Source organism: Puma concolor, chromosome D2 (genome assembly GCF_028749965.1).
Source record: "Puma concolor isolate L17-30 chromosome D2, mPumCon1.1.hap2, whole genome shotgun sequence".
Taxonomy (NCBI): domain Eukaryota; kingdom Metazoa; phylum Chordata; class Mammalia; order Carnivora; family Felidae; genus Puma; species Puma concolor.
This window is the reverse complement of record NC_141677.1, coordinates 87513791-87538359: the sequence shown is the minus strand read 5'-3', so window position 1 is coordinate 87538359 and position 24569 is coordinate 87513791. Positions and strand designations below refer to the sequence as shown.

General features: G+C 46.9%; 1 protein-coding gene across 1 annotated transcript in view; it reads right to left on the bottom strand.

Annotated features, from left to right (window-relative positions):
• Positions 1-24569, bottom strand: part of PPP2R2D (protein phosphatase 2 regulatory subunit Bdelta) — a 51494-nt gene that overhangs the window by 14465 nt on the left and 12460 nt on the right. The window contains exons 3-5 of the mRNA XM_086681205.1: positions 6111-6208; positions 1717-1882; positions 1189-1301 (exon numbers count right to left, since the gene is read on the bottom strand). Of these exons, the coding sequence (XP_086537331.1) occupies positions 1189-1301; positions 1717-1882; positions 6111-6208 (377 nt within the window). The remainder of the gene's footprint in view (positions 1-1188; positions 1302-1716; positions 1883-6110; positions 6209-24569) is intronic.

Here is a 24569-nt window from a genome sequence, read left to right as displayed (position 1 = left end):
GCGGTAACCGGGGCAGCAGAAATCACCAATGTTCAGATCGACACATCTCGGTTCAAATCAGTTTTATAAACTCCACCCGAGTATATTACGTCGCTTCTCAGAATCAGCCCCTGGACACAAGGCAACACTTGGGACCCGAGAGCCTTGGAAGAGGCTGACCCAGCCCGCTCTCCTCCTGGGCAATGCTACTCAGCCGCACGCTGCTGTTTCCTGAACCATGGGGAGCGCCGCCTCTGCTGCCGGGCTGTGGCTCTGACCCGTGTGTCCGCCATCCCAGCATGCTGTGCGCGCCCAGCGTCACTGCGGTGGGGTGTGGTGCGGGGAAGGGTCTCTGCGGGACAGTGTCCTTCCCTGTCACACCTTCCTACTAACCTGGAACGTATGCACTAACTAGGTCTTCACTTGGTGAACAGTATTCAGCAAAGTTTTTAAACCTCATTAGAAAAGAAACCAGCCAGCCGACAATTTTCCCGTGTACCAGGCAGCGGTTTTAGGACAGGCCTCCGAACTAACGCCCCACCTCCTTTGCCATATCCCGTCTCGCTGTACGCACTGGCCAGGGCGCGTACCGGGGGGCCAATTACAAGACCCTGAGAGCCTGTTCAGTTAGTTTTACTCAACGTCATAGACGTTAAAAAGTAAAAAAAAAAATCTAGGTACCAGAAGTGACGGTCATTCATACTGGGCTCAGGGTCAGCAAAAAAGGGAGGGAAGAATTTTTTTTAATTTCACAGTTAGAAAAAGAAGTGATGATTCAGAAACCTGAGAACATGCCCCAGCTAACCCAGGGAACTCCGTGAAAGCCAGCGTCTGCGGCCCACGCGGCTCCACCCAGGGCAACGTTCCGAATCCCACGTGGACGTCACCACGACCCACGCGCCACTCAGGACCTTTGCAGAGAAGGGGGTCGACACGCTTAGAGAGATTTGTTGTGGAGTTAGATCTGAGTCTCTTTAGTGTCATCGTGCTTTCTGAAGACGCCGTGTGACTTCTTGCTTACGTGACACACAGGAAACCTGACCGTGACACATACAAATAGCGGCGACTGTGATCGCAGACAGCCTCCACGGGCCGGAAAAGGCGGACCCCACAGGGGCCCCACTCAGCGGTCTCCTCTATGCAGACGCACGCACTGTCCCCGATTAACTAGTAAGAGAACCGAGTAGTGTGAGGAGACGCAGCGCGTACCCTCAGCGCCGTAATTCGGAATGGGTCTCGAAGCCGTCCGTCTTCATCTTTCAAGTTGTAACCTTCTGCTCTTTTGTCCCGCTCGCTTATTTTCCATAATTTAATAGTTTTATCTGAAAATAAAAATCTTAGTCTCCGTATTAAAAGAAAAACCTTAGCACGCACCACTGTTAGTCGAGTATTACATCAGAAAACTGTGTGGTTCTATGTGGATTTCTAAGCTACGAGCCTCTGAACCTTAGCTTCCGGTTACGGATAAACCTGGACGTTCTGTCGGCACAGTAAGTAAAGAAGGGGGGGTGTGTGCCGCAGGGCAGCGCCATATGGGGAGCGTGTGCGTGCTCACCTCTGTGTTCTTTAAGTCCTCAGCCTACCACCTGCTGCCTAGCTAATAATTTACCCTCTCCCCAAAGTTTAAACAGAAACGTTTTCTAGAATGGGTTAAAGTAAAAAAGGAACCTATACCCAGAAAATTAAAAATAAAATCCTACATCAAATAACCACTTACAAAAACAAAAAAGCTCTTACCATTTGTAGAGAGTAGAAAATGAGCAGCATTCTGTTGTGGTAACCACCTAATTTTATTGATTTTTTCCTCAATTTCTAGACTTTTCAAATAGTCAAACTCTGGTTCATGACTTTGAAAGGTACTGTAAACATTATATTCTCCCCTAGAGTGAGGGCGGCTTTTATTCTGCAAGGAAACAGGAGGCTGTTTTAATGAACAAAGCACAGTGCAAAGAAAAACTCCGTAGTACCAATATGACTATAAAATGACCGCACACATTTTTAAAAAGTTAAACAAAATCCCGGGTCAAAAATTATTAAACAGATGACACTCCAAATTAATTTACGTGGAAAAAACAAGTAACAGAGATTTCCCAGACCTTCCGTCTCTGTCCTAGGCACGCGCTCCAGGTGCACGTGAGCCAGGGTTCCGCAAACATGAGCAGGCCCTGCCGTGCGTGCACTTCTGGAGAGAGGCCGAGGGCCCACAGCGGGTGAGTGCACACCCCCTGGGCCCTGGGGCAGCCGGCCCAGACCGCACTCGTGCCCACCGGGAAGAGGGCCATTGAATGGCACTTATGCGGTGACCACCACCGGTAGAGGATGCCTGTTATGTGGATTTTTAACACACATAAAACAATTCTACATGTTGCAGTAAAAGTATAAACACACGCTCGGAAAGATACAGGCCGTCTTCAAAGTCATAACTAACTCTGGGAAGGCCGAGGGAGAGTAAGGTAAGACTTGGGGATGAAGCTGGAAGACAACACGGGGAGGGCACACGGGAGCCTCACCCACCTGCCAAGGGCTTGGTTTTCTTTTACGAAAGAGTAAAAGCTGGGTGGTGGGTTCATAATATACTTATATTAATACCTAAAATCTTCTGTATGTCTCAAATGACATTTTCTATAAAACAGTAAGAATATGTAATTAATATAATTGTTTTCATTTTTTTTAATTTTAAAATTTTGTTTAATTCTTGCTATCTAATCAGCATCTTTAGTCTTACATTTTTTAACACTTTAGGAAGTGTGTCAGAGAAACTGAATGAAACAGAGGGAGCTTTACATCTAGATTTCTTTATATCTGAGTTAAGATCAAGCATTATGAGGAAACACTCCCAAAGCTGCCTTGATCTCTCCACTGCTGCACACTCCCAGAAGCCACACACGGACCCTGGGATCTAGCACGTGGCCTCCACGCGTGCGCTGTGCTCGGTGGGCTAACGTCCACAAGAGAAGCAGCATTTGCCAGCAGATGCTTCTAACTTGCTGATGAGAAAAATGAAATGGAACTATTTAGGAAAGAAAAATCTGTAGAGTCCTCAGTCCCAGGGCTCAGGACCATAATCCACTTCAAGAAACAGCAGAATCTGAACCAATCTATGAGGCGCCCGCACCGAAGCGCTGCTCTCCTTCCCCGGCCACCGTGTGCAAGAACCAGAATGGATGCTCCTGACACTGCTGGGCCATCTTCCTGCTGTAACTGCCTGACCAGACCCCACCCCCCCCGCCCGCCCCCGCAACAGGCTGAGACCCCGAGGGGCAGTGAGCGGTCTCCACGCCCTGTCCTGTCCCAGGAGAGGCAGAACAGAGGAGAGAGCGAGGGCCTAGGGGAGGGGGCAGAGCCAGAGCCCAAGCCGACAGCCCGAGCCGCTGGGAGCTGTGATCCGTGGGTGGCGGGAGGCCTATCTTGTTGGCAGACGTGCCGAGTGCTGGCGTCAGAGGACTCGACACTAACACAGCAGTTCGCGCAGTCAGGTGCAAAGCTGTGCTCTGAGGACGAGGGCCGCACAGCCACGTCCCCAAGCTCTGCTCCCTGGAGACTGCCACACCGGGCTTCCCGAAACAGGGCTCTGCTGCTGAGAGGGGAAAAAGCTCCAAGATCAATACTTCGAACCGTGCTCCCTACCCCCGGATGTCTGGAGGGCTCCCTATCTCCCTGATCGCTCAGCCTGACACTCATGCCGCCCCCCCCCCCCCCCCCCCCCGCCATCGGGCAGGGCCCTGCTGTGTCCCTGCAGCCCCCGGGCTCCGCGGCTCTGCAGAAACGGCTGGGCCGTTTAATGGACAGCGCTGGAAAAATCCAAGTCTACAGTGAGGGTTACATACAGCAACCACTAAAATATTTTAAAAGCAGATGGAATATGAAAGCTCTTTTTATGTTAACCAAAGTATCGAGAAAAGGATGGGGAAACACATTGCCCAGGGATTAGTGAGTTGCAGGTGGTTGGGTTTATCAAACTTAAACAACTCTGACCACCTGTTTGCTGTATAAATCTGCTGCTGCACTTTATTAATAATGATTTAATCCATCTTAACTAAACACTTTATACTACAGGTTCTCAAAAGCGTTAACATATTTTGTAACAAGATGCTTGAGTTTTACCACAATCTATTTCACAGCTGAAGTAGACAGTTTTTAGATTTCAATGATGACCCACAAAAATGAGGAAAGTTTTCTATAAGGATATCATTAAAATGGCAAACCTTAAGGAGCTGAAGTCAATTCTTAAATTTAGGACAGCAATGGCTCAGCAATCTGCTAAAAATAATCCTTCTGCTAAAAGTAATAAACACCACCAACCACTTTTACTTCTGCCGAAAAGGATCAGGTACACAGTTCTACTTAAGGAGTGCCATGTCCTAATCTACCTCTGGGGAAAGAATGCAAAACTATGAACTTGCCGAATCATCTGTGAAGATTTTCGAAGACTAATGACAATAAATATTATTCACAAGAATTCTCACCATTCCAAATCAGAAAAAATAAGATTAAAAAAATTTTTTTAATTGGGGCACATGGGGTGGCTCAGTCGGGTAAGCGTCCAACTTTGGCTCAGGTCATGATCTCACGGTTCATGAGTTTGAGCCCCACGTCGGGCTCTGTGCAGACAGTTTAGAGCCTGGAGCCTGATTCTGGTTCTGTGTCTCCCTTTCTCTCTGTCCCTCCCCCACTCACACTCGCTCTCAAAAATAAACATTAAAAAAATTTTTTTTAGGGGCACCTGGCTCAGTTGGGTAAGCGTCTGACATCTGCTCAGGTCATGATCTCACAGTCCGTGAGTTCAATCCCCACGTCGGGCTCTGTGCTGACGGCTCGGAGCCCGGAGCCTGCTTCGGATTCTGTGTCCCCACCCCCACCCCTGCTCTTCCCCTGCTCACGCTCTCTCTCTCAACAATAAATAAACATTTAAAAAATACGAAAAAAAATTTTGTAATCTATACAGATATAGCAAAATTAGAGCTGCAACATGTATATTCCAGGGAGATGCGGGCACACCTCGCCTCACTTACAGAAGCCATCCTCCACTGACTGGGGCACCCAGGGCTCCCTCTCCTACAGATGCCCCTACGTGCCTCCTCTCTGGTGGCAGGGCCAGCATTCACTGCCGCACAGATCTGCTAGATCCCAGGGCCCACTAGCTGCCACGCCAGTTCTGCCACAAAAACGTAGACACCAGAATCTGCGGATGAGAAGGCAACCCCACGCTGAGCTGCCTGGACACAGACGAGGGCCTGTGTGTGACTCTGTCAAGAGAAAAGACAGATGGCTTTCCACAAACCCAAGCCTGGCTTCCCGGTGGTTCTGCCCCGGAACGTGTGCACAACAGACGAGCAGGGCACCAGGCCATCTTGCTTCCTTCACCGGAACTCATCGTGAACTCTGACGAGGCTCCCCAGAAATCAAATGGGGGGGGGGGCTGCAAGGCCTGGCTCTGCCTCCCATTCTCCTCTTACGCATAACTGGAAAACATGGGTTTCTCTGCCCTTTCTCTGCCCTTTCCCCCCGCAAAGCGGCAGTGACCGAAAAAGCAGTGCTCGTGATTGAGATTCACCTGCGGGGTCCTTCAGGCCCCAGCGAGGACTCCTTCCTCCCAGCACTGACGGTGGGGCCTCGGGGGGGTGCGAGACTGCTGCTCACCTCTGAGGAGGGACACAGAATTCACGGCCCCCCAACACACACGGAACCTTCCCCGCGGCTAGTGGCGCAGGAGCCGTTCAGAGCATACTTACCGCTGGACAGCACGGCCGGGAGCCGCCACCTCCACTGGCTCGTGAAGTGGTTTTCACCAACAGTCACTTGAATTAATTACAGGATGAAAGCAAACGAATGCAGAACCCCACCACCCAATCCTTCATCTGGTCCTCACGACAGCCTGTGGGTAGGGCGAGGACTCTCCTCCCCGAACGTAAGGGCACAGGGGACTTAATCGGAGCTCAGAGGGTGGACGTCAGTGAGCTGAAACACAGATCTTGCTCAGCCCTGAGATAAGAAGATTCTATACGGTTAATGCGACGTAACCGGACCCAAGTGAACTCAGAGACTGAGAACGTGCTGTGCTGCTTTCCTTCCTTCCCAGTGACATGCGAAAGGCTGCAATTCATTTGGTTTGTGTACAGTGAATTACCGACCTCTTGTTCCCGCTGAAAAATAACGACTCTGCCGCCCTTGTCTCCCGTTGCAAGCAGATCTCCAGAGTAATTAAATTCAACAGTTGAGATGATGTCAGCTGTCAATAAAATACAGAAGCAATTTATCAGATTATGATTTTGAAAGGAGGCATAATCAATACCAAAAATCAGTAAAGGTTCAAAAGAAAAATAAAAACATATACAACTTTCTCCCTGTTGGATAAAGCAAAATTTTCATGGGAAACCTGTAATTACCAAGCAGCCAATTCTGATTCTGGTGCCCAGAGCCCAAGAACACATATGGGCTTATGGGTTTTGCTCAACGGATTGAACACCTGGTCCCTAGGGCACCAGGATTTATCTAGACTGTGATGTCTTGAGAGAAGGATACAGAGTAAAAATTTAGAAAATTAATTTTGAAAAGAAAAACAGAAAAGAACTGGTCCTAGAAGACTGGCTCTAATTTTATAATGCATGCCTAATATGAACTTTTAAAATAAATCTGATTCTTACATGATATTGACAGAATGTTTTTAATATTCTTTGCAGTAACTTTTGCTGCCTTCTGTACACAATATCCCTACAAACAGCACAAACTCTATTTCACCGACTGGATACAGTCACTAGCATCGATAATGACAATAATGACGCCATCATTATCTAGTCAGACACTGCTGGTGGGGTACGGAATTTCTGACAAGGATCTTGGTCATCAGCTCACTACAGGCAAAGGGTACAAAGAACAAAGCCAAGTGCTGGAAAAGTCCTTAGGTACCTAAGGCTAAGGCCTAGAAACAATAGATCTGAACTCATGAAATGGACTCCTGGAGCAAAAAAAATAGAAAACCTGGTTGTCTTCAGCCCAGGGGTGCTGAGTGTAGACTGAATCAGGACAAAGACGGCTTCGGTCCTGCACAGGCCACTGTCAGCCTGCTCCTCTACCACCGGGACTCTTCACCTGCCCCAGACAATCTCCTCTCCAGAGGCTCCGAGGAAGGGCTGGAAGGGCTGGATCAGAACCTCCCCCCGCTGCTGGGGCACCAACACGAAAGGCCTGTGTGCCTGGCAGATGAGTGTGTGCTCTCCACCTGCGGGGCTACAGCTCCGCCGAGGCCAAGGGGCTTAAACCCAAATACTGCTGCACAACCAAAGTCTATAAAGAACTTATTAAACTCACACCCAAAAAACAAATAATCCAGTGAAGACATGGGCAAAAGACATGAACAGACACTTCTCCAAGGAAGACATCCAGATGGCCAACCAACACGTGAAAAAAAGCTCAACATCACTCATCATCAGGGAAATGCAAATCAAAACCACAATGAGATACCACCTCACACCTGTCAGAATGGCTAACATTAACAACTCAGGCAACAACAGATGTTGGTGAAGATGCGGAGAAAGAGGACCTCTTTTGCACTGTTGGTGGCGGTGCAAGCTGGTGCAGCCACTCTGGAAAACATTATGGATTCTTCAAAAAACTAAAAATAGAACTACCCTTTGACCCAGCAATTGCACTACTAGGCATTTATCCACGGGATACAGGTGTGCTGTTTCGAAGGGACACAGGCACCCCCATGTTTATAGCAGCGCTATCAACAATAGCCAAAATATGGAAAGAGCCCAAATGTCCATCGATGGATAAATGGATAAAGAAGATGTGGTATACACATACAATGGAGTATTACGCAACAATCAAAAATAATGAAATCTTGCCATTTGCAACTACGTGGATGGAACTGGAGGGTATTATGCTAAGTGAAGTTAGAGAAAGACAAAAATCATACAACTTCACTCATATGAGGACTTTAAGAGACAAAACAGATGAACATAAGGGAAGGGAAGCAAAAATAATATAACAACAGGGAGGGGGACAAAACATAAGAGACTCTTAAATATGGAGAACAAACAGAGGGTTACTGGAGGGGCTGTGGGAGGGGGAATGGGCTAAATGGGTACAGGGAGCTAAGGAATCTACTCCTGAAATCATTGTTGCACTACATGCTAACTAATTTGGATGTAAATTTTAAAAAGTACAAAATAAAACAATAAAAAAAAAAAAAGACCCTCCCCCTGAGGTTGTCATAATGTAATACAAATCTTAAAGGTGTGAGCAAACATTTTAGTTAGATGGTAGTTATTATAGGACTTCCTGGGAAACGAGCTCTCACTCTACTGTTTCTAAAGAGGCTCCACCCCAGGAGCCCAATGTGGGGCTCAAACTCAAGACCCCAAGATCAAGACCTGAGCTGAGATCAAGATCAACCCATTGAACCGCCCAGAACCCCTGTGCGCTGACTTTTAAACACACACTGAATTTTCTGCCTGGGATTTCTTGCTTTCCTTTAAAAAAAACAAAAACAAAAACAAAACAAAACCAAAAACAAAACCAGTTAGATCTGGAAAAGAATTAGGCTGGTTAGAAGTGCCACTTTTTAAATTAAATTACTCAAAATAACCCAATTTGCTTAAATGAAATTAAAATATTCTGTATTGGACTAAATGGCACTAAATCTCTGTCATTCATACCCAGGGGGTGTACAATATTATATAATTAATGGTATTCTAGCTCTGTCAGTGATTTTTAAACTTAATTAAAATGGACTGAATCTTTTAAAAGAGAAACTCCCATGACTGCCACTGGTGAGAAATGACTTTCATTAAGCTACGTAAATATGCATGAATCTAAATTTAGAAAATGCTGTCTGCAGAGTTTAGAAGAGCTCTAAAATCAAAACGTATATAAATATACAAACTAAACACCAAGAAGATTACACAACCAATAACATTTAAACTACCAACATGAATTTAATGTGATGGCTGTTACTTTACAGAACTGGTGTGATGCTAAAAGCATAAACACGGCACTAAGGGCACCGAGCAGCGCCTTTAAACCTGTCATGCCCTGCACAATGGCTCAGTGTCATACGGGCAACGCTAGCACCTGCTGGCCACCTCTGTGGCGCCACGGCTCCACACGGCCGCAGCAAGGACCCTGCGCACTGGCACAGTCCGCACAGAGGCACTTTGCCAGGAGGGGGTCATCTGGCCGATGCAGAACTTACTTAGTAAATGTTCAGATCAAACTCGGAAACTATGACACATGCTTCGCAGCCCCGAAGAGCCCACCTCAGACTCTGTCTGCAACACGCTTACATCTCTCCCGCTGCCACTAAGGGGCCAGAGAGGAACTGGAAAGGCGTCCATCCACAAGGCAATGGTGGTGAGCAGGCTCTGACAGACAGGTGATGGCGAGGGGTGGCAGGCGTGGTGGTGACCGTCTTTTTTTTTTTTCCTTTTCCTTTTTTTTCCAGAGAGGGAGAGAGACAGAGCGCAAGCAGGGGGAGAGGCAGAGAGAGAGGGAGACACAGGATGGAAGCAGGCTCCAGGCTCCGAGCTGTCAGCACAGAGCCCGCCGCGGGGCTCCAACTCATGAGCCGTGAGATCACGACCCGAGCCGATGTGGGACGCTTAACCGACTGAGCCACCCAGGCACCGGACAGTCTTTTTTTCTTTTTAGATCCAAGTTAGTGAACATGTAGTGTAATAATGGTCTCAGTAGAATTTAGTGATTCATCACTTACATATGGCGCCCAGTGCTCATCCCAACAAGTGCCCTCCTCAATGCCCATCACCCATTTAGCCCATCCCCCACCCACCCAACACCTTTCTAGCAACGCTCAGTTTGTTCTCTGTATCGAAGAGTCTCTTACACTTTGGTGGGGATGGTCTAAGTGTGCACAGGAGGCCAAGGTCCCAATGTGCTGAGGGCCTCAGCCAGGCTCCACACCGGACCCTGGGCACAGAGATGGCAGAAGGTCTTGTACTGAACCGCTGGGTCCCCAAGCTTGTGCCCATCCCGTCAGGTGGCGACTCCCGCCCCCTTCCTGATCTCCGAACGCTAGCTGCCAGGAGTGAAGTCCCCACCCTCCCTGGGCCTCCTCTCCAAAGTGACAAATCAAGGGACAAACGTCCTGAAGCTTCAAACGCCCACAGGGCCCGACAGAAAGATCAGCCCCAGGAAGCCCTCCGGCTGGAAAGCCCACCTCGCACAGGACTAGCTGCTGGCTCTGCAAGCGGCTCCAGACTAAACATGAACCGACAGCTCGGGACCTGCAGACAGGGGAGAAAGCGGCCAAAACAAGGGGGCTGGGGGAAAGGGGGACAGCGCTTCAACCAAACCAACCAAACCAACAAAACCTCAAGGAAAGGACACTTTACGCCCTCGGGGAGTTAACAGTTAATGCCTGCTAACAGGAGTGACATCACCAGTGTCAGCTGAGTGCCTGCGAGGTGCCAGGTGGTATTCTAACTGAGCACAGCCCTGCATTTAGCCAGTGAACCTCCCACACCTATGAAGCAGGGCTCCCATCACCCCGTGATGGAGAGAAGTGGGCGCTGGATGCTGTATGCAGCTCACCCACACTGGCAGCCCCAGCCACTAATCGGGGGGCAGCAGGGCGCCCCTACGTCCGGCAGGGTCCCTAGAGGATGAGCTGCGTGCTACCTCGAGAAAGGAAAACCAGCCAGTGTGTTTTGAAATTCAAACGCTAATAACAATTTTAAAGCTCAACACCTCTTCCAAAGCCTGGAGCACGAAGACAAAGAGAAGGACAATCACCATCACAGGATCAGGTTAGGTGGCCCATTAGCCAGTTAAGCTCCAGAAAGACGACAGAGAGAAGGGAGTGAAAGAAAAAAAAAGAAAAAAAAAAAAATCAAAGGACGAAGGCAAGAGTCTCCTGACAAGGTCTGGTGAGCGCCAAGCCTGAAAAAACTCCTAGCCCAGGGTGCCTCACCCCGAAAACTAAAACACCCAGGATAAAAGGGAAATTCTAAAATTCCCCAGAGAAAACAGATCACAGACAAAAGCAACCAGACAGGAAAATGGTGGATGGAATACCAACCACCCTCAAAATTCTGAGAAAACATAACTTTCAACCCATAATTCTACACCCAGTCAAATGATCAATCGGGTTTCAGGGAGGAGTAAAGATGTTTTCAAACATGCAAAGAGCAAAAACACCTTTCTCAGAAAACCACTGGAAGATGTTTGGCAAAATGGGAATAAACCAAGGGCAAGGAAGACGGGGGGACCTGACAGGCCCACAATGGTGAGGACAGTGCCGAGGGAGGCGTCAAGGACCCTGGAGAGCAGCAGTCCCGGCTGGAGGAGGCTGGCCAGGAGACGTCCTGGGAAGAGAAGGGCTAGCGGTCACCCGTGCCGTGTTTGGGAACGTCACTACTGTGTGTCTGACCATGTCTGCTTAAACTGCACTGAAGACAGAGAAGCAAGCATGTGAAAAAATTAGGCAATCGTTAGCTCTAGGAAAAATGAAATCGCTACGAAAGAGAAAGCGCATATATACTTTAATTCAGCAATGAACAGTATTTGCCTGATACTGAGGGAACCAAAACTTGTAAGAGAATTCCCTCGACTCTCTCCTTTTTTTCTTCCCCAGGGAAGGTGGGGGAGTGCACGTGGGTGGAAGGTGATGCTAGTGAAAAAGCACCATCATCAGGTACCGTCGGGACGTCAGGACTCCCTCTTCAAAGCCAGGAAGTCAAAAGTCAGCAGTGAAGACGTTATTCAGGGGCTGCTAAGGATACTTCCCGGCAGGTGACGAGGAAAGAGGCACTGAACATTATGGTGACACAAGGAAGAGGCAGGAACAAGAAATGCGGAGCGGGGAGAGGGGCCCAGAGGGAGAACATACAACGAAGTTTTAGAAGACGGGGAAGCGAAGCCACGTTCATGTGCCCCGGCGCCTGGCGCAGCACAGGGGGAGCCAGGGCACAGGGAAGCAGGGTGAGCAGACGGGTGGGGTCAGGGAGCGCGTGGCACAGGAGGCAGGTGTGGACCTGGGCTCTAGAGGCGGTCTCGTCAGACCACAGCTTTTTTCCACGAGGTATGAGAGAAGATTCATCTGCTGAGAGCGAAAGGGAGGGGGTGCGGGTGAGGTGCGGGGCGTGTGAAGGAAGCGTTCTCGGGCCTGAGGCCACACTACAGAACGCGGGATGGTCTGTGTGCCAGTGCCCACGTGAGATCTGAGGTCAGCAGCTTGTTTTTAAAAACCAGCAAGCCTAGTGAGTGACTACCGTAAGCCATGCACTGCCCTGGGGACACAGCACAGGCAATGTCCCTGCCCCTGACATCTGAGTGGAGGAAAGAAAGGACTCTGAACAAGCCCATCCAGTGGCGCTTCCGCAGCTACGCGGCGCAGGCAGAGGGTTAGACCAGGTCTGGGTTCCGGCAGGAGTGAGAACGGGGGCTGAGAGAGACGAGGAGGCTAAGAGTGAGCAAGGGGTGACACGGTGTCAGGCCCCGGGGTCCAGCGGACGGGTCGGGAAAGACGGCTCTAGCGGTGGATTCGGGGGTGCGCGCGAGTATACAGGGGTTTGCTAGATGATTCTTGCGCTTTCCGGAACTTTTAAGTTTTTCAAAACACCAACAAGGATGAACATGTCATCTCCTCTCCTTCTGTCAACCTTTCCTGCCGCTGCCCTAGTCTATCGTCTCAGGCTGAACGACTGAGACGGCCCCCCCAGTGGCCCACTCCTTTCCTCCGCTGCCCAGAGTTGTGTCCACAGAGCGGACGGAGAGTCTTCCCAAAGGCACGAATAACATCACCACCGTGCCTCAAACCCTATCAACACCCAACTATCACGGCTTGTGTGCTCACCAAATTAAGCAGCACTTACTCAGAACTCACCACCTAAAACTGCTGAGTCACTGTCACAGAAAACGAAACCACAGCAATTAGAAGGGAGGTACGGTTTGCAGCGGTTCGGTTTTTTCTCTCCTCTCTCCCTGTGGTTAAAGACGTAGAGGATTATTTCACCACCACCTCCCGGCCAGCGAGCAGGATGCAGGGGAGACCCAGAGGGAGAGCACGCTCCTCCAGAGACCACTGTCCCCGTCCTGATACCCCCTTGTGAGCAGGACCGTGTGAAACACAGTCCCGGGAAGTGGTCACCATTAAAGACAAGCATCTGCTTTCCTTAAGATGTCATCAAAGCTGGTCCTGGGCCGGGAAGCATCTCTAGCGGTGTTCGTCCCCTTCGCCCATCAGGAACACGGGTGAAAACCGTTACACACACACCCAAATCGCAGCGCCAAGTGTCACAAAGACGGGAACGACAGGAACTCTCACGGGCCGCGTGCGGGACAGAAAGCGCACAAGCCCTTGGAAGACTGCTGGGCGCTGTCCACCAAAGCCAGGCAGCCGCCGTCCCGCGACCCAGAGACCCCGCTCCAGGCACACGGCCACCAGCACCACACAGTTGTGGTGTTACCACGGCCTTACCAGCGGCACCTTCACAGAACAGACAATTCAGACATCCAGTAACGTAGGAAGATGCCTCCACGGCGGAGCGCTCCCGCGGTGCCTCCCGTGGCAATGAGGGCGCACGGATTACAGCTACACCTAGCAAAGTGGATTAGTCTCAGGAAGAAAATACTAAGGAGTACTTACTGTTGGATCCTATTTATATCAAGTTCAAAGCCAGGTGAATCTAATCCATAACGTTAAGTCCCTGCAGGGGTAGGAGCGCCCGAGGTACCCGCGAAGTGCTCTCCTGAGCGGGCTGCGCTCCCTGGCGCCTGGGACCCTGCATGCAGCCAACTGCACCGTGTCTCCCCTGCGTCCCGGTTACAGGTGTCCACCTTCTCACGGATCCTCATCCGTGGGTCCAGTGCTGGCAGGCCCCCGCGTGCCACTCACATGGACAGACCTCCACGGGCCCCCGACCACCTGGAGACCACCTCTCCACACCTGGTCTCATGCCCCAGCTTCTGGCTTGCCAGTCACCCGCCTCCCTCTCTGCTGAGGATTCTGCTGATTCTGCTTATTCCTCTTAGAAACCCAAGTGTCCAGGGACAACTGGGTGGCCCAGTGGGATGAACGGCTAACTTTGGCTCAGGTCATGATCTCGCGGTCCGTGGGTTCGAGCCCCATGTTGGGCTCTGGGCTGACAGCTCAGACCCTGGAGCCTGCTTCAGATTCTGTGTCTCCCTCTCTCTCTGCCCCTCCCCCACTCACACTTTGTCTCTCTCTCTCTCTCTCTCTCTCAAAAATAAACATAAAAAAATAAATAAATAAAACCCACAAGTGCCCAGAGCAGATTGTCCCGCCACCAAGAGAGGGTCCGTCCCACCTAGTCTCCTCGAGGACTCTGCTCCGACGACAATATTCCCGCTCTCTGGAGCCCCATCAGTTTTCTCTCCTCTAACAGATTAGTCCTAATTTCAAACAGAAATGCTGCAGTCTATCATATTAAAAAAAAAAAAAAAAAAAAAAAAAGCTGACCTCCACACTCCACACCGGCCACTGCTGCGATTTCTGTCCCCTTAAAGCAAAGCTGGACAGTGCTCTGTCCTCACTGCCTCTCCTGATTCTCTCTGGAGCTCACTCTGAGGAGTGTGTGCTTCCACCACTCAGCAAGTTCACCTGTTTCAACCCACCAGGTCCTTTGTCACCGTTACCAAACCCATTCTCTGCCCCATCTATGAACTCAGAAGAGGGGTATCTGGGGCACTGGCCACATCGTTTAGCTCCCGCCCTCTGGAGCACTGCTCTAAGTGGGTGGTGTGCATTCACACTGTAGGAACTCCGACAGTAAGAATGTTAACCCCTATGACAAAGAGGCCTTTTGAAAATCACACTCAAAAATCCTGAAGAACACTTTACTGTATATTCAGATTGAGGAGTACCATCTACTCTCCAAAGACAAAGAGCACTCTGAAACCTTCCGTGTTTATACTAAAGAATGGAAAATCTCTTGCGGGCAGACACGAATGAATGTGCATGTGTGTACATATGTTACATTTCTAGCTATGTCTTTTTAAAGCGGTCACCAAAGGCAAAAGTTTTCTTTCAGAAAGCAGACACGAACTGGCAGTGAATATAAAAAATGGAAACCCCCCTGTAAGAGATATAGTAAGGTTCTAAACTAGAGACACTATAATCTTAAGAGCACCCCAAATTAAGTTTCTCCCAATTATGAGTAGACTGGATAAAATGTGACAAAACAGAAAAATCTGAATATCATTTTCTAGTCAATCGCTAAAAAAGTTTGTGGCAAGTTATCTAAACTGGAAAAGTCAGAAGGGACAACTGAAATTCAGTTTCTCTACTCCTACAATAAATACTATTTTAATAACAGGAAAAGTAAACCGTATCTTAGGAACACGAGGATGATTTACCTTATGAAAATGAACCAACATGGATACACCATTTTAATAGCATTAACTATTCTAACAAAAACTGCACGCTTATCTCCTGCGCAAAGCATTTGACAAGGATAATCCAAGACCTGATCATAATAAAAGCACTCAATACACTAAGAATAGAAGGGACCTTCTTCAACTTGATAAAGAGCACCTACAAAAAAAAAAAAAAAAATCCACAGCTAACATCATACTCAATGGTAAAAATGTGGATGCTTCCCCCCATAAGAGCAGGAACAAGACAAAGGTGTTCGCGCTGACCTTTCCAGTAAGCTTTCTCCTGAAGTCTCCAGCCAGGGTAATTAGGCAAGGAAAACAAAAGGCATCCAGATTAACGAGGAATAAAGTCAAGCTTCCTCTGCTCCCAGGAGACATTATCTTGTCCATCATAGAAAGTACTAAGGAATCTACACAAAACTATCAGAGCTGATAAACGGGTAAATAAATCAGCTGATAAATAAGTATCAGTGCAGCAAGGTTAGGGGATACAAAAACAAAGATCGACTGTACTTCTCTACTCTAGCAATGAACAGTCAAAAAATGAAGTAAGGAAATGATTCACTTTATAGTATCATCAAAAGTAATAAGGTACTTAGGAATAAACTTAAAGAATTCCAAGATTTACAAGCTACAAGCTGCAAAATATTGTTCAAAGAAATTAAAGAAAACCTAAAAACTGTTAAGATTTCATTCATGGATTAGAAGACTGAGCGTGAAGACGGCAGTATTCTTCAGATGGATCTACAGAACCCAGGCAACACCCCTATGAACTCCCAGCAGTCTCCCCCACGCCCCCGGCCCCCAGCGGAAACTGACAAGCTAACTCTTAAAATGCATATGGCACTGCAAGGCTCCCAGAAGAGCCAAAACAATTTTTAAAAAGAACAAAGCTGAAGGGCTCACACTTCTTGATCTCAAAACGCACTGCAAAAGTACAATAATTAAGACAGTGCGGTACTGGCGTAAAGGCGGACATACAGACCAAGGGAATAGAATTCAGAGTCTAGAAAGATACCCTTACATCTATGGCCAATTCATTTTCAACACAGGTGCCAAGACAACTCAAGGTGGGAAAAAACCCAGTATTTTCTGTATGGAGACAACTCAATATCCACATGCAAAATTAAGACACTGGACCCATATCTAACACTATATACCAAATTAATGCAAAATGGGCCAAAGACCTAAATATACGAACTAAATCTATAAAACTCTCAGAACACAGGAGCACATTTTCATGATCTCGATTAGGCAATGGTTTCTTAGAAGATACCAAAAGCACTGCAGACAAAAGAAAAAAAAAACCCAGATAAATTGGACATCATCTAAATTAAGAATTCTTGTGCATCTAAGGGCACTGACAGTGAAAAGACAAGGCACAGAATGAGAGGAAATATTTGCAAATCATGTATCAGGTAAGACTCTAGTCTCTGGAATATATAAATAACCCAATAGATAAAAACCAAAAACCAAAAAACAAAACCAACTAAAAAATGGGCAAAGGGCTTGAACAGACATTTTTTTCCCAAAGAGAATACACAAATGTGGAATAAGCACAGGAAAAGATGCTCCATATCACCTGTCGCTAGGGAAACAGAAGCACAATGGGACAGCACTGCATCCATACAGAAGGATGGCTCAAGTAAAAACAAAAACAAGAACTGTTGGGGAGGATGTAGACAAACCGAAACCCTCATAACACTGCTAGTGGGATTGTAACATGATGCAACCACTTCGCAAAACAGTTTGGCATCTCCTCAAAAAGGTCAACGTAAAGTTAGCACACGACCGTCGATCCAACTCTTAGGTATCATGGCTGACAAAACTGGAAACACAGGTCTATGTTAAAACTTTTTCAAGAATATTCATAGCAACATTATTTATATTCAGCCAAATACTGGAAATAATCCAAACTATTCATGAAATGAACTCAAAAACAAAATGTGGTCCATATTCACCCAATGGAGTATCATTCAGCCAAACAAAGAATGAAATACTGACACCTGCTGGATGGATGAAACTTGAAAACATTATGCTACATGGAAAAAGCCAGACACAAAGCCAGACCTATTATATGATTTCAGTTATACGCAACGTCCAGAATAGGGAAATCCACCGAAACAGAAAGTAGGCTAGTGGTTGCCAGGAGGTAGGGGAAGAAGGGATGAACAGTACTTGCTGATGGGTTTCTTCAGGGGGTGATGAAAATGTTCTAGAATTAGACAGTGGTGACGGCTGCACAAGTCAGTGAACATACTAAAAAATACCCAACTATAGTCTTTGAAAGTATGAGTTTTATGTCAAGTGAATCGTATCTCAGTAAGTCTATTATTATTTCTTAACTTTTTAATGCTTATTTTTGAGGGGGGTAAGGGGCCGAGAGAGAGGAGACACAGAATCCAAAGCAGACTCCAGGCTCTGAGCTGTCAGCACAGAGCCTGACGCGGGGCTCGAACTCACAGACCGTGAGATCATGACCTGAGCTGAAGCTGGACACTCAACTGACTGAGCCACCCAGGCGCCCCTAATCCCATTTCATTTAAACTGAAGGAGCCTCTGTTTCTTTTTGGCTACTTCTCACAAGCATGTACGTTAGGTGAAGGCAGCAGGAGATCAGGAAATTCAGTGTGTGCACATCATTCCCCAATTAAAAGTCTTGTCAGATCAATTCCGGTAGACTTCAAGACTTAGGAAACCATGTTTCACTTCTGTCGTTAAAGCCCAGCAGAGATTTAACCAAACTCTTCAAGGAGAATCTGACTCATACGGAGTATTCCATGCTACCTCCTCCACCCCACCCTAAAAAATGACAAGTTTTTATCCCAAAGGCTATCTGACAGCATAAATTACCCTTTTCTGCAGACATGTTAAGTCACCTGAACAATTTCCAGGGACGCTCTATGCTGTATCGCCTACCTAGTGACTCTGAGTAATTAAGTGCTGGTAATTAAATTCTGCCACAGCAGAAGTCTGAGCCAAGACCAGTAACAGCACCCCGGCACAATCATCAAAGCACGTACTAGACTGTTTAGAAGAAAATTAAAGGTACGCACTCTCCAACTGAACATCTTGCCCTTACGATGATTCTCACTGCCCTCACGATAAAGATCACAATCCTCGTTCTGTTCTCCCCTTTGCCTTCTATGGTCTGATGACCGAGGCCTTAGTTTCTCAAACTGGTTATAATTCTTGCTGTTCCAAGCCCTCCTCCAGGCTCTCTACTCTGCCAGGACAGCTCCTCCCACCCCCCCAACCCTGTCGTCTATCTGTCCTTCACACCACAGCCCAAGGTTCCATTGCCCAGGGAAGCACTTTGACAACTTCCTTGCTATGTCTCAGGACCACGTGGGTCGCAGAGCAGTGCTTCTACTCACGGCGCATCTGAAGCATGGGTGCACACCTGCAGAATGGATGCACCAAGAAGCAAGAGGAGGAGCTGAGAGTTCACCTGCTAACCCTGGTCACTCGCTATGCATCGGCCAAACTGCCCTCCTGCTGCACACCCAGACAGGCGACCGCACAACCGGTCCTTGGTATTTCACACTCACACTGGCAAGAGGACAGTGACGAGCATTTTTGTCGTCTATGTAAAAGGGGCCACTCATCTGAGAAATTGGTCCCAAAAGGGGAAGACTCTCTCTCTAAATTTGGGAAATGACCTAATCTAGTCTGTCGTATTAGAAAAACAGGCTGCTATCATTTCTCTCCTTATATGCCATCTTTTCTCCCCCCGTAAAGTAAGCTCTATGCCCCACGTGGGGCTTGAACTCACAACCCTGAGATCAAGAGTCACGTGCTCCACCAACAGAGGCAGCCAGGCACCCTCTCATATGTGATTTTTTATTACTATCTGTTAGAAACACACACAGCCCTGAGACTGTTCCTTATACCAAATAAACAGTTCAGTTAGACTTAAATACATGTGAAAAAACTCACAGGTGTTTCTCAGAGAAATCCCCAAATAGGCAAGATTATCAAATAAGTGAGTTTACCAGGTAACTGATAAAACAAGTCAAAGTTGTTTTTTTTTTTTTAAGCTTATTTATTTTGAGAGAGAGAGAGAGAGCGAGCGAGAGAGCATGTGCATGCGGGGGAAGGGCAGAGAGAATCCCAAGCAGGCTCTGCACCGTCAGCACGGAGCCCGACACAGGGTGACCCCATGAACCCTGAGGTCGTGACCTGAGCCAAAATCAAGAGTCGGATGCTTAACTGACTGAGCCACCCAGGAGCCCCACAAGTCAAAGTTTTATCAAACTTTAAATAAGCAAACAATAATTACTCATCCCCAGTTTGTGATTTTAGAAAACGTGTAAGTTATTTTTGACCAGTAAGTTCGTTCAGTGCATATAAATTCAATTTCTAAGTAGCTTTTCAGGAATGTATTTATTCTTTGAGAATAAACATTTTAAGAGTGCATTCAATCATTAAAACGATAGATTAGAAATGTATGATTTCCTACTTCAAAAAATCCACATTTAATTCTACCATAAAATGGAATAAAATTTGGGGCACCTGGGTGGCTCAGCCGCTTGGTTGACTGTCTGACTTCGGCTCAGTCATGGTCTCGCGGTCTGTGAGTTCGAGCCCCGCGTCAGGCTCTGTGCTGACAGCTCAGAGCCTGGAGCCTGCTTTGGATTCTGGGTCTCCCTCTCTTTTGGCCCCTCCCCCACTCATGCTCTGTCTCTCTCTCTCCGTCAAAAATAAACATTAAAAAAATTTTTTTTAATGGAATAAAATTCTGATATATTCAAGAGAATGAGAAGACCAGCCACGTACCAGTAGAAAATATTGGCAAAAGACACAGCGGATAAAGGACTGCTACCCAAAATATAAGAACTCTTCAAACCGACAATAAGAAAACCCAATCACAAAATGGGCAAAAACCCTAACACAAGATCTTCAGACGGCAAAGAAGCACCGGAAAAGATGCTCCCCATCACCTCCTCAGGGAAATGCAAATGACAACAGGACCCCGCTACATACACACCTATTAGAGGGGCAAAAGTGGAAATCGCGGACGACACCAGATGCTGGCGAGGATGGCGAGTCACAGGAAGTCTCCTTTGCAGCCGTGGGGACGCACAATGGTGCAGGCGCTTTGCGTGAAAGTCTGGTCATTTCTTAGAAAACCCAACATTCTCTTCCCATACGATTCAGCAGTTGTGCTCTGTGGTACTTACCCAAAGGAGGTGAGAACTTACGTCCACACAAAAACCTGCACATAAATGTTTACAGCAACTTTATTCATCATTCTTAACACATGGAAACAACCAAGAAGTTCTTTAGTCGTTGAATGGATAAACTGGTCCATGCAGACCATGGAATATTGTTCAGTCCTAAAATGAAATGAACCATCCAGTCCCGAAAGGCATTAAAGTACCTTAAATACATGTAATGAAGTGCAAGGAGCCAGCATGAAAAGGCTGCACACTATGGGATCCTAAGTATACGAGATCCTGGAAAAGGTAAAACCATGGAGACAGTCAAAAGATCAGTGGTTGCCAGGGGTGAGCAGAGATGAGCAGGCAGAACACAGATTTGTTGGGCTGAGAAATGACTGTGTGATACCATAATGATGGACGTGTACCATTATATATTTGCACAAACCCACGGAACGTGTGACACCAAGACAGAACTGTAACGCAGAGCAGGTTGATAATGGGACTTGGGGCAATAACGTGTCAGTGTTCTCGTTCTTTCATTGTAACAAATGCACCATCTGGCAGGGGGTGTTGATAATGGGGGAGCGTGTGGGGGACGGGGAGAGCAGGGGGTTATATGGAAAATCTTTGTGGCTTCCCCTTAATGTTACAGTGACCCTAAAACTACTCTAAAAAAAATAAAGACTTAAAAAAAAATTCTGATAAGTGCTACAAGGCAGATAGACCTTAACAAATTAAAAACATTATGCATAGTGAAATAAACCAGATACAGACGAACAAGTGTTGTATAATTCCACTTACATGGGGTCCCTACAACAGGCATATGAATTTTCACAGAAACAGAAAGCAGAGTAGAGATTATTGGGGGCTGGGGGAAGGAGAAAGGGGGGAACTGTTATTTAATATGGACACAGTTTTTCTTTGGGACAATTAAAAAGTTTTGGGTATAGATGGCAGTGATGGTCACACCACACTGTGGACGTAATCGATGCCACGGAACTGTATGCTTACAAACGGTAAAAATGATCAATATTCAACTGTGTATAGCTTACCACAATGAAGAAAAAAATCCAGCTCTCTCAAGAATGTCCTCTCTCACCACTTTTAGTCAACAGGGTACTTCCTGAAGTCCTAGGCACAGCAATCGGACAACATAAAGATACAAAAGGCATCCAAACTAGTAAGAATGAAGTAAAACTGTCACTATTTGCAGATGACAGGATAACACTATATATAGAAAATCCTAAAGAATCCACCAAAAAACTACAACTGATAAATGGATTCAGTAAAGTCACAGGCTACAAAAGTCAAGGTACAGAATCTGTTGCAGCCCCGTACACACTAATAATGAAGCAGCAGAAAGAGAAATTAAGAAAACAATCCCATTTACAATTGCATCAAAAACAGTAAGATACCTAGGAATAAATCTAATAAGGTGAAAGACTGTACTCTGAAAACTGTAAAACACTGATGAAAGAAATCAAAGACAGCACAAAGAAATGGAAAGACATTCCATGCTCATGGGTTGGAAAATCAAACATTGATAAAATGTCTACGCTACCCAAAGCAATCTACACGTTCAATGCAATTCCTACCAAAATACCAACAGCATTTTTCAGAGCTAGAACAAACAGCCCTGAAATGTGTACCACAGAAGACCCTGAATATAGCCAAAGCGACCTTGAAAGACAAAACTGGAGGGATCACAATCCCAGACTTCAAGTTAAATTACAAAGAGGCAGTAATCGAAACAGTATGGTACTGGCATGAAAACAGACACATAGATCGATGGAACAGAACAGAAAACCCAGACACAAGCCCACAATTATATGGTCAGTGAATCCTCGACAGAGGAGGAATGAATACGCGGTGGGAAAAAGACAGTCTCTTCAACAAATGGTGTTGGGAAAACGGGCAGCTACGTGGCAAAGAACGAAAGTGGGCCACTTTCTTACACCATATACAAAAATAAAGTCAAAACGGATTAAAGGCCTGAATGTGAAAAACTGAAACCATAAAAATCCTAGAAGACAGCACAGGCAGTAATGTCTGTGACATGATCAGCAGTGGTATTTGTCTAGATGTGTCTCCTGAGGCAAGGGAAAACGAAGGAAAAAAAACAAACCCACTGGGATTACATCAGAACAAACGTTTTGGGGCTCAATCTCATGAACTGTGAGATCGTGGCCTGAGCCAAAAGCAAGAGTCTGAGCCACCCAGGAGCCCTGTGCAGAGCCTGCCTGGGATTCCCACTCTCTGCCCTTATCATACGTGTGTGCATGCTATCTCTGTCTCTCAAAATAGACTTAAAAAATTACAGACGATGTATCTGATAAGGGGTTTGCACCCAAAATAGAGAACTTATACAACTCAACACCCCAAAAAACAAACAATCCAATTAAAACATGGGGAACATTATAAAAGGGGGGGGGGGCATCTGGGTGGCTCAGTCCATTGAGCATCGTACTCTTGGTTTCAGCCCAGGTCATGATCTCACAATTTGTGGGATTGAGCCCTGCGTGGGGCTCTGTGCTGACAGCATGGAGCTTGCTTGGGATTCTCTTTCTCCCTCTCTCTTTGCCCCTCCCCTGCTTGCTCTCTCTCAAAATAAATAAACTTAAAAAAAAAATTTTTTTTTAAATAGAAATACCCTACAATCCAGCAATCACATCACTGGATATTTAAACCCAAAATGCAAAAACAAAACAAAACAAAACAAAAAACCCCACACTAATTCAAAGGGATATATGTACCCCTACGTTTATTGCAGCAGCCCAAGCACCCACCAACAGATGAATGGATAATGTGGTGTATGTACACAAGGGAATATTATTCAGCATAAAAAAAAATGAAATCTTGCCATGTGCAACAACCTGCATAGAGCTAGAGAGTATAATGCTAGGTGAAGTCAGTCAGGAAGACAAGTATCATATAACCTCACTCAGACAGAGTTTAAGAACCAGAAATAGAGAGAGGCAAACCAAGAAACAGATTCTTAACTATAGAGAACTCACGATTACCAGAGGGGAGGTGGTGCAAGGAGGGACGGGTCAAACAGGTGATGGGATTAAAGAAACATCAACAGGACAGAACACAGGAATCTAATACAGATTTCAATTAAAAAAAAAAAAAATGCCTAGACCTCAAAAACAAAAAAGCCCAAATCCACATTAGCCCAAATGTTCTGTATTTTCCTGTAGGATCAAATGAAATGAAAAGACCCCCCCCCCCCCACCCCGACTCAGAGGCAGTTCTCCAGGCGGTGGTGTGAACCCTCTCCAGCCGGCCCTCATGGCCAGCAACCCAAAGGTAACTGTGGGTGGATTCCGAAAGCAACAATTTATAGGACTGCTATTTTACCTATGCACACACCTTCCCCCAACGGCACTTTAAAGAGCACACAATCCTACCGAGCTCCACGGTTCCTCAGTGAGCATGAAGTGAACAGGATGGGAAAGGGAATGTTCTGGTTCTCTTGAATTGCCTATTGAAATTGATTACATCCCTGAACTTAACCGGGGCTCTGGCAAAGCAGAGTAAGAACGTTTCTGGTAACTACGACTATCAAGACTATCTGACTTTTCCGATGACTTCAGCAAGGGACAGACCTTTGGTACCATTGGTACCATGAAGTCAAAACCAAGAGATGTGACTTCTAAACACTTCCTGAGATCATTAAGGTGTGAGAGGCAGAGAGACAGCAGCAGCAGTTGGGGCAAAGCGGACACATTCATCTGCCTGAAGAGAAGTTGAAGAAGGCGAGCAGGGACAGTCTATACGTCGTGTCGCGGCAGAAGCTGCCGCTGGTGAGGGCAGGAGACTAGGCAGTTAGTTAGGTTCTAACAGGGTACCTGGAGGCCAGCAACGGGAAGGTGGGAGGCCTGTCCTGGAAGGTTCCACAAGAAGCTGGACCAAATCAGACAGGCCCAAGACGGTGGGTGCCATGACCGGACCCCTGACCAAACAAGGAGGAAAAGGCATGGACCTGTTTCCAAGGAACCACAGCCCCCAGTGATGAATATTTCTCCCCCTGGTTAACAACTGTGCATAAAAGTTAGAAGCCCAAGC